This window comes from Nanorana parkeri, unplaced genomic scaffold (genome assembly GCF_000935625.1).
Source record: "Nanorana parkeri isolate BGI_ZX_2015 unplaced genomic scaffold, ASM93562v1 scaffold261, whole genome shotgun sequence".
Lineage (NCBI taxonomy): Eukaryota > Metazoa > Chordata > Amphibia > Anura > Dicroglossidae > Nanorana > Nanorana parkeri.
The window spans coordinates 555,450-568,249 of NW_017306529.1; the positions used below are offsets into that span (position 1 = coordinate 555,450).

A 12,800-nucleotide genomic window follows, 5' to 3' on the forward strand; every position below is an offset into this window, starting at 1 on the left:
TGAATAGCCCGTAAAGCACCCCTTCGGTTCTACTGAACCGAAGGGGTCCTGGGGCCGAAGCTAGCCGAAGGATCGGCTGAAGCTACGGCCAGATCCTTCAGCAGCTTCTTGAATAGACCCCTTAGAGACATTTGTAAATGTGAATTAAAGGACAACTATGGGGTTAAGTCTTTTCCCCATAGTTCTCCTTAGGGTAACGGGAGGACACTAACTAGCGTCCTCCCGTCACCCTAGGCTCAGTAGCTGTAGCTCACGGTTTACTGAGACGCCGCAGCTGAAGCGGATCCCGAACTATATCTTCATATATACTGTATATATGCATCAGGATGTGTTTATTTAGTTTTACTCTATCGAGTATTATATTTGTATTTGGGGTTTTTTAACCCTGAGGAATGTGGATGTGTTTGCCCCTGAAACATGTTGGCTGATTTATCAAGTTGATTGAATCGTAAACAGTAAAACTTTTTTATGGACTCTGATATTTGTTTGGTTTGGTGCCCATCTTTATTGAACTACACTTCAGTCTTTCGGGTATTCTATGAGTTAAACCTGGCCGTTTTACCAGAGTCAGCGAGCGCGTTTCTAACCTTCAGAAGTCTGAACTCCTATAAGAATATACAAAAATTCACCGCTCCTCTGAAATGTTCCCTTTTTAGAGACATTTATAATGGCAGCTGCCTTCATTAAGAAGAACAATCCCAGTTGTGGTCTAATTGCCCGTGCTTTCTCAAGTTTCTCTGGTACATAATGCACCCTTTGGTGGTTAAACTGGCTCTTCATTGCTTCTGTCACAGTAAAACCATATCTTGTTCTTCAAGATAAGTCTGCATCCGAATTTATGTAGATTCAATTCATAAAATATATTGAAATTATACAGAAAGTGATAATGTGCTTGAATCCCATGGGGCATTCTTATTATACACATGGCAAAAGCTGCTCTTGCAGTAATAATATGCTGTGATATGATAAGACTAACAATCTAGAGGTGCCTGGGTATTGTTGTATGAATAAGTGAGAGATACTTGCAGCACTCAGATAGGCCACTGGCTCCATGCCACCATGAAATCCTCTGCGGGAGTGTCAGCTTCCTTGTGCCTCTTGATTTTTAATAAGAAGATGGAAGAACTGGCAGTGGTGTATGAAAATTAAATGCTGCAATGAATGGAGGGAAATGGAGGGAAAGATAAATATTTACATCCCCATCATTCAGTGTTATGGTCTGGCTTGGGTCTGTCTTCCTATTGCAGGGTATTTCTTAAAGGACATCAGTGCCTTCTTAACTCTGGTACCTGGAGAAACCAGATTAAGATGTGCAAGCCTCAATAACTTGCCAGGCAGGTGAAAAGGAGCCTACCTACTTTATGTTAGATATGCTGGATAACATGATTGTGTTGTTGAAATAAGGTGAATATTTATTAGCAAAGTGTAGATACTGGTAATGCAAAGAAATCATTCCCTCTGAGATGAACCAATATCTATGTTAGAGAAGTAGGCACATTATGAACGATAGTCTTCATAGGGGTCTTGGTGCCGCCCTGTTAAAGACTAGCATATTGAATTGTTCCAAAGTGTGAACCTCTGTAAAGTAGCTATAGATCATATTTACAATGAAAGCAACCCCCTCCCCCCAATCAAAAACATGTGACTGCTAAGTTGGTTGGGTCAGCACCAACATTTTAGCAATCTAAGGACACAAGCCATAGTTGCTGACTATAAGAACACATCACACATGTCATTCAGTGGGAACAGATTTTTTCCCAGAGCCAAGGCCTTTCCATCTGTATGGCAGAGAATTGTTTTGTGAGATTGTTTGCTAAAAGAAACAAAGTGTTTGTCTCAAATTTAACAATGGTGTCTGCAAATATGAGTATATTCTGTGGGCAACAAGTTGTATATTTGTAAATAACATATGTGTGCCTCTTGAGGATTGTAGCTCTTCTCAGGATATATTTGGGGAAAATCTATAACATTTTAAACTGATAGAGTGGTTTTTGTACGTGCTGCAATTAAGAATAAACCAAGAACTGTTAACCAAGAAATGTAGAAGCTGCATGAGACCATGTGCATTTGTAAGCAATACCTTCTGTTACTCCCGCGGGGCCGGACAACTTTCACATCGCTTTCTCTGCTCTGCAGCGATAGTATGTCCTTTGGTGTCCTCACATCCAATACACAGTGTATATGATGTGATGGCTCAAGGGACCTTAGACTGCTGCAGTGGAGAGGGAGAGAGGCTCCAGGAACCGATCTTAGAGCAAGACGGCTCCAAGGATCAGATGAGTATAACTTTTTTTATTTTAGCACCTAGACAAAAACGAGCACTTAAAAACAGGCAAAACTATTCTTAAAGGAGAACTATGGGGTTAGGGCTTTTTCCCATAGTTCTCCTAAGGGTAACGGGAGGACACAAACTAGCGTCCTCCCGTCACCCTAAGCTCAGTATACCGCAAGCTGCAGCTTGCGGTATACTGAGACGTCGCAGTTGAAACGGATCCCGACAATTATGTCTGGATCCACCCAGCTGCGTGAGTGACAGCTGGCTCTGCCTACCTAGAGGCAGAGCCAGCTGTACCCGCCCCCTCCGTTCCGCCAGTTGGTGCTGGAGGATTGGACAGGGGAGGGGGAAATCCAGTCCCTCCCCTGCCACGGCTCTCTGCAGTGACAGGATCGAGAAGTGAGCGAGCGCCGGCATGTGTTTGCTCACTTCCCGATCTACTGAGCCGACCTGTGACAGTTTCATTGTCACAGGTCGGCTAGAACTATGAGGATGAGTGAAAATCACTCACCTCCTAGTTCTCCTTTAACCCTTGCAGTGCAGGGCTACCCCCACACTGCAAGGGTTAAAAACAGTTTCACCTGGAATTTTGCTTTAAAGCAGACCTTCCAGCCCAGTGTTAAGGCCCACCTATTCAAGGTGTCCCCCTCCCCTTCCTAAAACGCTGCATAAAAGTACCCCTGGGTGGAAAAATAGATAATATACCTACCTTTTCCTGACCTCCATATTGCAGGGGTTCAAGTCATGCTTCTACCAACAAGGTCCTTGGCAATGTTGAGTAGCGCAAATTATATGTGAAGACACCGCAGCACAGTGCAGGATCGTCTTCTTCTGAGAGCTACTCAACATTCTCCAAGATATGGCCAGAAGCAGGATGACATCGCCCCTGGAAATGGTTAAGCATACTACAGTATTTTGCCCCCAAAAATATTTTTATGCAGCTTTTCAGAGAGGTCGGGGGGGGGGGGGGGGGTGATAACTTGCATGAAATTAAAACTTGTGTACCGTGTCTTTGGTTGAGTCAAGGATAAAAGACATATCACACCATATGGTGGCTAACTTGTGAAAACTCTAAAGTTGTGAAAGTTTTCTTAGCCTCAGTTTTCATTACACCGTGCAGTTTCTGTTGTCTGTCTAAAGCAGAATCCCCTAACCATACCACTACCCACTACATGTGTAGTGCTTTGGAAATAGGTAAAGCAAATATCCAGTGGCGACTCTAGGAACAATATATAGGGGGGGCACATAAGATACCACAGTCAAAACTGGGGGGGCACTAGAAAAATTTCACCACCAAATCATACCACTGAAAAAACAAAATAAGTATATATATATATACTTTTTTTATCTTACAATAAAAAGGTATGTGTATGTAGACAGATGGGTTAGACTCAGGGCCAGAAGTGTGTGGTTTAATGTCTCCCTCTTTCCCTCCTGTGAAAGGTACAGAGACTAACTGACCTCTCCCGCTGCTGGCAGCCCTCTACCTGCCCCACCTCTCTTCTTCCCCCTACCGCCTGTGTCCACTGACCCCCTCCTGGCTCTTCCGCACTGTGCCACCTCTTTCTTCTCCCAATGTGCCACCTCTCTCTTCTCCCACTGTGCCACCTGTGTCCAGTGCTCCTCCCCCAGTTCTTGCACAGCTAGGACTAGCACGGCAACGCTCTAACGGGAGATCTAAGTGAGGTCAGTACCCCTCTCTCCTGTCCACGAATGCAGGAAGGGATGTGTATTACATCTAGGGATTCGCCGATACTGGTATTTTGGTACCGAGTACCGATATTTTTTCCCAGTACTCACCGATACCAAATACCGAGTACCGAAAGTCCCATTCAGAAAGCCAGGCGGCGTGTAATGACTCGCCACCTGGCTTCCTGATTAGCCGGGAAGCCGGGCAGCGTGTAAAGACTCACCACCCGGCTTCCCGATTATCAAGGAAGTCATCCCATGCTTCTCGTCACTATGTGACGAGAATGCATGCAGCCGGCTTGCTGGCCAATCATGGAAGCCAGGCCGCATCGCAACAGCAGCGGGTGCACAGTTCCCATATTGTCACTGGGATCCACCAGCGGGGGGGGCACACGGGGGGGCAAGCAATAACCTAGGGGGGCCCCCCCTTGCCCCCCTGTAGCGACGCCACTGCAAATATCTAAATAGGATGTAGCTTTCAGGTCATTTTAATTATTGCTCATGGTATAATAGATAACAAAGTAATATACTGCTGAAAACCATATCGTATTTATTTGATATTATTTTCCATTCGGAATAGTCCTTGGAGCTTTAATGTGTAGAAAAAATAATGAGCTGCAAAACTATTTCCCATAGAGAATTTCCATGTGAAAACTTTCCTATGGCTATTTCAGAAGTGTGGAAACCACTGTAGAACAAACATTGCCTTTATGGAACTTTACCTTACTTTTTTTACTATTAAAACTTAAAAACATTCAACTTTGTGTTTGTACTACACTTGCTGTGCACAGTCTTTAAAGGTGACATACTCTCTTTTGGACATAACTACATTTACTATGCTTCACAGCTGCAACTAGTGGCCATAATGCTTTCCAAACATCACATTAGACCTGAAAAGAAAATATACTAAGGATGTAAATTTTTGCCTCTATTCGCACAGAACAAACATATGCAAGGATTCACTGGGCAAATTGTTTAAAAATGGATCATATGGTCATATGCCCTTCCTCTCTCCTTGTCCATTTACAGGATGCTTTGTATTCTGTGAATTGTTCAGAGAAAAATATGTGCAAATTGTATGGAATCTTGTGTGAAACATTTATAAATAGACCCCTTAGTGTGTTAAAGAGGAACTGAGAGCATGAGATCCAGAGGGAACACTTGCCAAAATGTGCATTGCATACTTGCTCATTATGGCAAAGTTACCTCTGAGTTTTCCCTACTCCAGCAACAACAGCTCTTTTCTCTCCCTCCCTGCTTTACAGCCACCAACATCTTCACGGAAACTTCTTCTTGTCACACACTGACTGCCACGGTCTTCTTGCTTCAACCATTAGGCGTCCAATGATGATGCAGCTTCTGTGCATGTATAATGGGGTTGTATAATCCTACTCGGCCGCACTTACATGCAGACAGTGTATACCGCACTCCTAAGTTTACATAAAACAAAATTTTTAGGAAAAAAGGGAAAGAGTGGGCATTACAGCATTAAGTGAAAATTGGTATTACTTGTGTGTTTATTTAGAATATTCACATAGAAATAAATTACTGCATTACAATACTCACCAAAATATCTTTTAATGATATAAGCACTAATGCAACATTTGAGCTATCTTCCCTTCTCTAGATCTAATTTTTATATCTATTATGTTTACCACAGGTATTCCTTTCAAGATGAGGAGGACATGTTCATGGTTGTAGATCTTCTCCTTGGTGGTGACCTTAGATACCATCTGCAGCAAAATGTGCGCTTCACTGAGGCTTCTGTAAAGCTCTTCATCTGTGAATTGGCCTTGGCACTTGACTATTTGCAGAGCAAAAATATAATTCACCGGTGAGTCTATGAGCTAGTCAATGCTTGGCCTGTTGCTAGGATTTAATATATTGTACATTGCAGATGTGGACAGGGGTTGATTTATAACCCTTTGGCCCATCGTATACCTGGGTGGATGCCGTTTGCACGCCACTACCACCTGTACATAGTTCTTAGGAGCACAGAAAATTCCTAAGCTCCTCAGTACCATCTAGTGGCATTAGTGTCATGTGGACAGCATCTGCTCAGCTATATGCTGGGTGGAAAAGATGATAAATTAACTCACCAACCCCTTTTTGTGCTTGTATACATTGGTCTGACTGGTTTGTTTCAGTAAGCTGGAGTAGAAGCGATGGGGTCATTTACTAAAGGAAATATTAGGATCTTTCACTTTGCCAGATTTTGTTCCTGGAGTCTTCAAAAACATAAGATCTTGTGGGTTTCAAACTCACTGGTATCTACTAGAAATAAACAAAATGTGTACAATATTCAACTCAGGGTGATCATATTTTTACATCATTTTACGTCACAAATTTTCTCTACTGAAAGAATCATATACCAGATAATATCATCATAATGATTCCATGTACAGTAACGCAACATGTGTAAGTTATATAATAGTTTTTGTTTCCCATTTCACCCAAGTTACTCTGGTTAGAGCCAATAAATCAAACCTGTTGCTTTAGTCTGCATTATCACAGGATAACTAAACTTTACTTAGTTTAGTTATCCTTTAGGTCATAAACACCCCCTTCCCCAGCATTCCCCCAAAGTCTTATACTAACCTGTCCGTTCTCTTTCCATGGCCACATTATGCCGCCCACGGGGATTTGCACAGATGCCACTGGAAACTCTTCCGGTCAGTCCTTCCTCTCTTTTGCATATGAATGGATCCCTTTCATTCATGTGGAGGAGCTGTCTATTATTGTGACACCAGAGAGTTTGCAGCAGTGGCTGTGTGGTTCTACGTGAGCTGCACAGCATAGGCCTGGCAGAAGGGTGGACAGGTAGCTATATGACTTTGGGGGATTGCTGCGAGGTAAAGAGAGAGAGGAGTAACTTGAAAGATAACTATACAAAAGTTGTAAAGGATTACAGAGGTGGGTTCTGAGCCGCCCTCAACCATGGTGGCGACCTGTACCGCCCTCAACCATGAATTTGTTTAAACGTATTAATGATATATACGACTTGGAATACCTCACAGCCCATCTAAATAATACATTGACAGTGTTTGACAAGGTGTGGTTCTTTTGGAAGCTCATGGATACCCTTATCTCCACCCTGTAGTCTTGCGTCCTCTTCCAACGAGATTGGGTGTTGGGCTCCAGCAGTGGGGTGTGGACCTATTCTTTTTTCTATCCTTTCTCACCTCTCTCTTTTTTTTTTCTCCCTCTCCATGCTCTTCTTTCCCCTCTTATCCCCTTCTCTTTATATATTGTATGAAATTATCTTGGTTAATTCTTATAACCTAACTTTGGCTGTACTTAGTACAGGTTTGCCCATTGACTCTTAGTCCAGGGTACATGTATGTTGCTAATGTCTATTTGCTCTCTGGCTTAAATACTGTATGGACTGATATTTTGTGTTCTTGGTGTAACCCTGGAGTACTACATATCTTTCTCATTTGCTTGTTTCTTTTCCTTTTCTGTATTTTGTGAAATGTTTCAATAAAAAGAAAGTTATACATCTACTAGTACATCTAAAACTATCCTCTCCACACAGGGTGACAATACTGCTGTGCAAGGGTGGCTTCATTGTTCCTCCATAGAGTGGAGCCATCCTAAGACAGGAAGTGTGTTACTGGCTCTATTATCAGGTAAAAATAAAGGGAAAAAGCCTAAAATAAATAAAATGTATGCAGCTACCACATTTAATGATTGGTAAGCTGCAGCATTTTACATTTTTGTTCATGGGTTTAGCTTTTTAGACAGCGGTGAAAGGCTACAGATACACACATTTTAAAATGTTTAAAATATTGATAAAGGTAAAGAGAGAAATGAGAGCAGAATATTAAAGGCATGTGATGTCTTATGGGACTCTTACCTGTTTGCTGAAGCCATTTGTGTGAAAACCGATTCTGCATAAATGAAATGTTTCTCTCAGAATGACATGGAAATAAACCTGTATCTGGTAGTTCCAGGCTGCTGCTGCTAAACACTTTGTAATAGGTTGTCATGCTTTAGGCTGAAGGGAAGACTGACAGCTGATTAAATACATTCCATCTTGACAGAAGGTCCACACAGAACCAAGGCAACAGATGTAAAGCTGTCTCTATCTGATGTATATATCTTTATACTGTACATAAAGCTCTGTGTGTGTTGTAAAGTAGCCACCGCTCCAAGCTCACTCCCGTGATTAAATATAACTTCAATACAAATTAGTAAACTAAATGTGAGATTACAGTTCATCACAGGAGTGAGCTTGGAGCAGTGGCTACTTTACAACACACAGGGACCGTGGGGAACAAAAGTAGCCACCCTACAGAAGGAAGGACAGTGTCAGTACTAATTCAGAGATGATTTGAGGAACTACAGCTGAGTGATACACAAATAAGATACATTTTTGTTAATAGTTAAGGTACTTGCATGCATTTTTTAAGATTTAACGCCTGAGTTTATTGTCACTTTGACCTATAAAACAGAAAAAAACAAAAACCTTACTTTCCCCCTTCTAGCACCAAGATCTTGGCAACCTAAACTTCTGACCCATAAAATTAGTGAACATTTTCCTAACATGTTGTTGAGTAGTATGTGCTTCCATAGCATAAAGCCAAAAACATAGTGTAACCTAGTGCTTCAAAAAGTGTGGCATATGTACCACTGGTGGTACGTACCCTTATTATAGGTGGGGCAGTGCACTGCCCAGAATTTTTATGCAGAACCACATTGGGGAGAACATATGCAATATAATTTCAGCTGGCATTCAACGCAGCCATGAGCTGCACAGGCACCAGGCAGTCCATCTAAAAGGTGTTTTCTTTGCAAATTGTCAAGTTGTAGTATGTAAGGAATGCAACATACCTTTTTTTTTAAATGATAAATACAGCTGGGAAGGTGAATTTTTTCCTGCACCCTACTAGACAGTGCTACAGACAGGGTGGAAGGGACTGAGCATGGCTTTTAAATAATTTCTCTAACTTCCTGCAGTGCAATGTACTGTTAATCTATATGGCTGTAGGCAGAACTAGGCATGCCTATTCACTGATAGGGCTAATCAACTGTGGCAGCATTTGAGCAGCTACAGCAGCAGCAAGGGTAACATTGCTGCAATGATTTCAAAGCAAAAGGCAGAGTGTTGTCGTCATATTAAAGGAAATTCATATCCAATGGTTATTCTGGCTAGATCAAGAGGCATTTACAAAATGTGACAGGACGTTCTTAGGAAAACACAGAGCATAGAATCTGGTATCACATATGTGATTTTATAGTTTGACCATAGTTCTATTTTAACATTAACACCCTGAACACGTAAATATACAGTATATAGAAAGTTAGTTTTGCTATTTTCAAACTGTGTTGTTGAAAAACAAGCAATATAATATTACCCATGCATGCAGTTTGGTATACAACTGTGAAGCTGATTTTTTAGCTGTGTTTTCTGAAATAAGTTACTTTATATTGTAACTTGATAGAGTCAGAGGTAAATACCTTGATGGATGTGATTGGACCACGTGCTTGTGACTCACTATTGCTGCCATGCTGTATAAAATTTACAATCATGTAAACATGCTTCTTGAATTGCTCTTGTGATTTAAACTGCTGTACATCTGTTGCAAACTGCTATATGATTCTCTATCAGCCTAGTCACTCAGTGCATCTATTTTCTACCCCCTGGGTGCAGGCTTAATTACAGACTATTAACCATGTTCACTTGCCAAAGATGTTACATCATATTGCATGTGCTAGGTTGATTTGACTGATTTTTTAAATCCTCCCTTGTGAGTTTCCCAAACTATCTAATGGAATAGATAATTCAAGACTCTTTATATGATAACTGTTTACAATGTGTGCTTCTGATGTCATGTTCTTGATTTTCACACTAGATGTACAGAAGCACGTTAGCCCAACCCAGTGGTGCCACCTGGCTTTCTCAAGGATGCTGTAAATTTTTTACACAGTGTCATGCATTTCTATGGTGCAGACATGCCTGCCACCAGCACCATGGAAAGCGGGCCAGCAACCAGCACCTTATACATACAACCCCAATTCCCAAAAAGTTTGGGAAGCTTTATAAAATCTACATAAAACCAGATAAAAACTATTTTTAGATGCAGCTTTTCATAGATTGGTGAACCTCTGCCCATCTATACTTCTGAGAGACTCTGAGTCCCTAAGATGCTCTTTTTATACCCAATCATGTTACTGACCTGTTGCCAATTAACCTAACTAGCTGCAAAATGTTCTTCTGGCTCTTCCTTGTTAAGGTGCCCATACACCTGCTGATTATTGTACAATAATCGCGGGAAATCCCGATATCGTATGATAATTTGCAGGTGTATGGAAGGCATGCGACCGCTTCTACTGTACGGTCGCACGTCTTTTGTCTCCCGAGTAGGCTTGAAAACCCGTTGAGAATCGTACGATTGTCGGCGGGTTAGTGGCGTTCTCGGGAGACAAATGCCGCACGGGCCGGTGTGCGCAAGCAAATCGTACGTTTTTTTCTAATTACCTTACAACCATCGCAAGACAAAAGTCTTGCGATGGTTGTAAGGTGTATGGCTAGCTTAAGTACCACTTTGTTTGCCAGCTTTTTGTTGCCCTGTCCCAACTTTTTGGAGTAGTGTTGCTGCCATCAATTTCAAAATTAAATGGTACATTTTCTCAGTTTAAACATTTGATATGTTTTCTATTTTCTATTGTGAATAAAATATGGGTTGGTGAGATTTGTAAATCATTACATTCTCTTTTTATTAAGATCTTACACAGTGTCCTAACGTTTTGGGAACTGGGGTTGTGTGTGTGTGTGTGTGTGTGTGTGTGTGTGTGTGTATATACGTATACACATACACACATACATACACACATACATACACACACACATACATACATACACACATACACAAACGCATACACACACACCCACACCCACACCCACATACACACACACACATACATACACACATACACTCACACACACACACATACACACATACATACACACATACATACACACATACACACTCACACACACACATAAGGGTGAGTCCAAAATTATCCGCACTCCAGTTGTATTAAAACTTTGCTTTCCGTTCAAGGCTACTGTCTCCCCAGTCACTGCAGTGCAGGTGTGAACGTGTTATGTCAGTTCATTTGTAACTGCAGTGTGAGAAAAAATGAATGCCCCACTTGTGATTTGCACGAAAGAAGAGCAGTGTGCAACGGTTTTTGTGGTCCGGCAGTGCATGTTACAGTGAGATGCTCCTTGAAAACCGCGGAATGCGGATAATTTTTGACTCACCCTTGTGTGTGTGTGTGTGTGTATATACCAATTAATGCAGCTATTTGTTAACAAAATTACAATTATCTTTAAATGCAACTACTATAATTGCCTGCATTTGTCTTGGTATGTAGTCCACTGTTTTTAGACTGGGGGAGGGTGTGTTGGTACTTTGTATGAGAGGGGAGATCAGAATGAATTAAAGAATGACCTCAACAGTCTGGCATTGCTCCTTCAATGTCCAGTTAGCAGACTGGGAGTATGTTTTGACTTGTTTTCTTGACTAAGCTGTGCTGTAATTGGAGGTCTAGGACCTGGTTGTGCTTTCTGTAAGGGTTGTCTGGGTCACAAAACTGTCTGAACAGAATTAGGGTGGGTTCACATCATATGTGTTGGGGCTGAGCTGGCCATTGTTTTTAGCGCAGCCCCAACACATGGCAAGGTGGGCTCAGTTCACACCACTGCAACGCACGGATGTTTCAGTTATGTGCGCTATAAATAAGGACAGCATGCCATCCTCTTTTTCACCGCAGCGAGATGCAACATAGTACAAACTCCCGCAGAACTTATTCAAATGTCACTTGTGAAAAGAAAAAGAGCACAGTGTGATGTGTCAGGATCTGCCCATCGGCACTGTGTCGGGCACAGCACCCCAGCTGCTGTGCATTTTTCACAGCTGCTGGTGTGAATTGGCCCTTACAAATCCTTTGGCAAGTAAAACAGTTTCCATATATGGATTTTAACTGTGTATAATACAGTTTTAGTAGGGATCCATGCATCAGATCAAAAAGAGGCAACTGAGAAAGAAAGAGAGGCAGAGGGATTTGGTTTCAAATAAGGGAAGGTTGGGAGCTTTGATTCAGCTGCTTGTCAGGTTTTCATCTTTTATTAGCCACAAACTCCTCTTTTTCTTGGGGATCCTGGTGGCAACATCTCTTAGCCCTATTTCTCATAGTCTTGACATTTCTTCTTTATGGTGGGAGTGTTTACTTTATGTTTTTATTGCTTCAACAAGTAGTCATGCCTAATACAGATGTAATCTAACAATCTCTCCAAGAGAAAAAAAAAAAAGTTTATTTCCTGCACAGGAGGCTGCTGGTGGCTACCCTTATGGGGTGCTTTTGGGAGAAGGGTAAGAGGCTCTGCAAGAGCAACCCCTCTTTCCAGACTGGTTGGGGGTGGTAACTGTACTAAAATAGGAATAAAACAAGGAGTGTGCAGAAAGGCTTGTAAACTCAGAATCCCTGCAAGAAAGAAAAGTAAAGTAATTTGCACTTTTAGCAGGGATTCAGGAAAATGATCAGTTTAAGGATTTATACTATGGGTGCAGTTATCCTTTCAAGCCTAATTCCAATTCCTTTTTTTGGGAAAGGGTTAGAACCTTTGTCAAAAATTGAATGCTGTCTCTGTTAGGGATGTCCCGATGCCACTTTTTCAGGCCCAAGTACAAGTACATCCCCTCATGTACTTGCCGATACCAATTACCGATACTTTTTCTTAAAGGGACAGGTGACTTTAAATGATCCATAGTACAACTACATGTTATGTACTATGGATCATGGTTTAACCTATTCATGTTAGCAGGGG

The 12,800-nt window shown here is 41.7% G+C and overlaps 1 protein-coding gene across 1 annotated transcript in view; it reads left to right on the forward strand.

Moving 5' to 3' along the window:
* LOC108787434 (serine/threonine-protein kinase 32A-like) overlaps positions 1-12,800 on the forward strand; it is a 110,590-nt gene that overhangs the window by 46,719 nt on the left and 51,071 nt on the right. Inside the window, exon 5 of the mRNA XM_018556988.1 lies at positions 5,625-5,798. Coding sequence (XP_018412490.1) covers positions 5,625-5,798 — 174 coding nt within the window. The remainder of the gene's footprint in view (positions 1-5,624; positions 5,799-12,800) is intronic.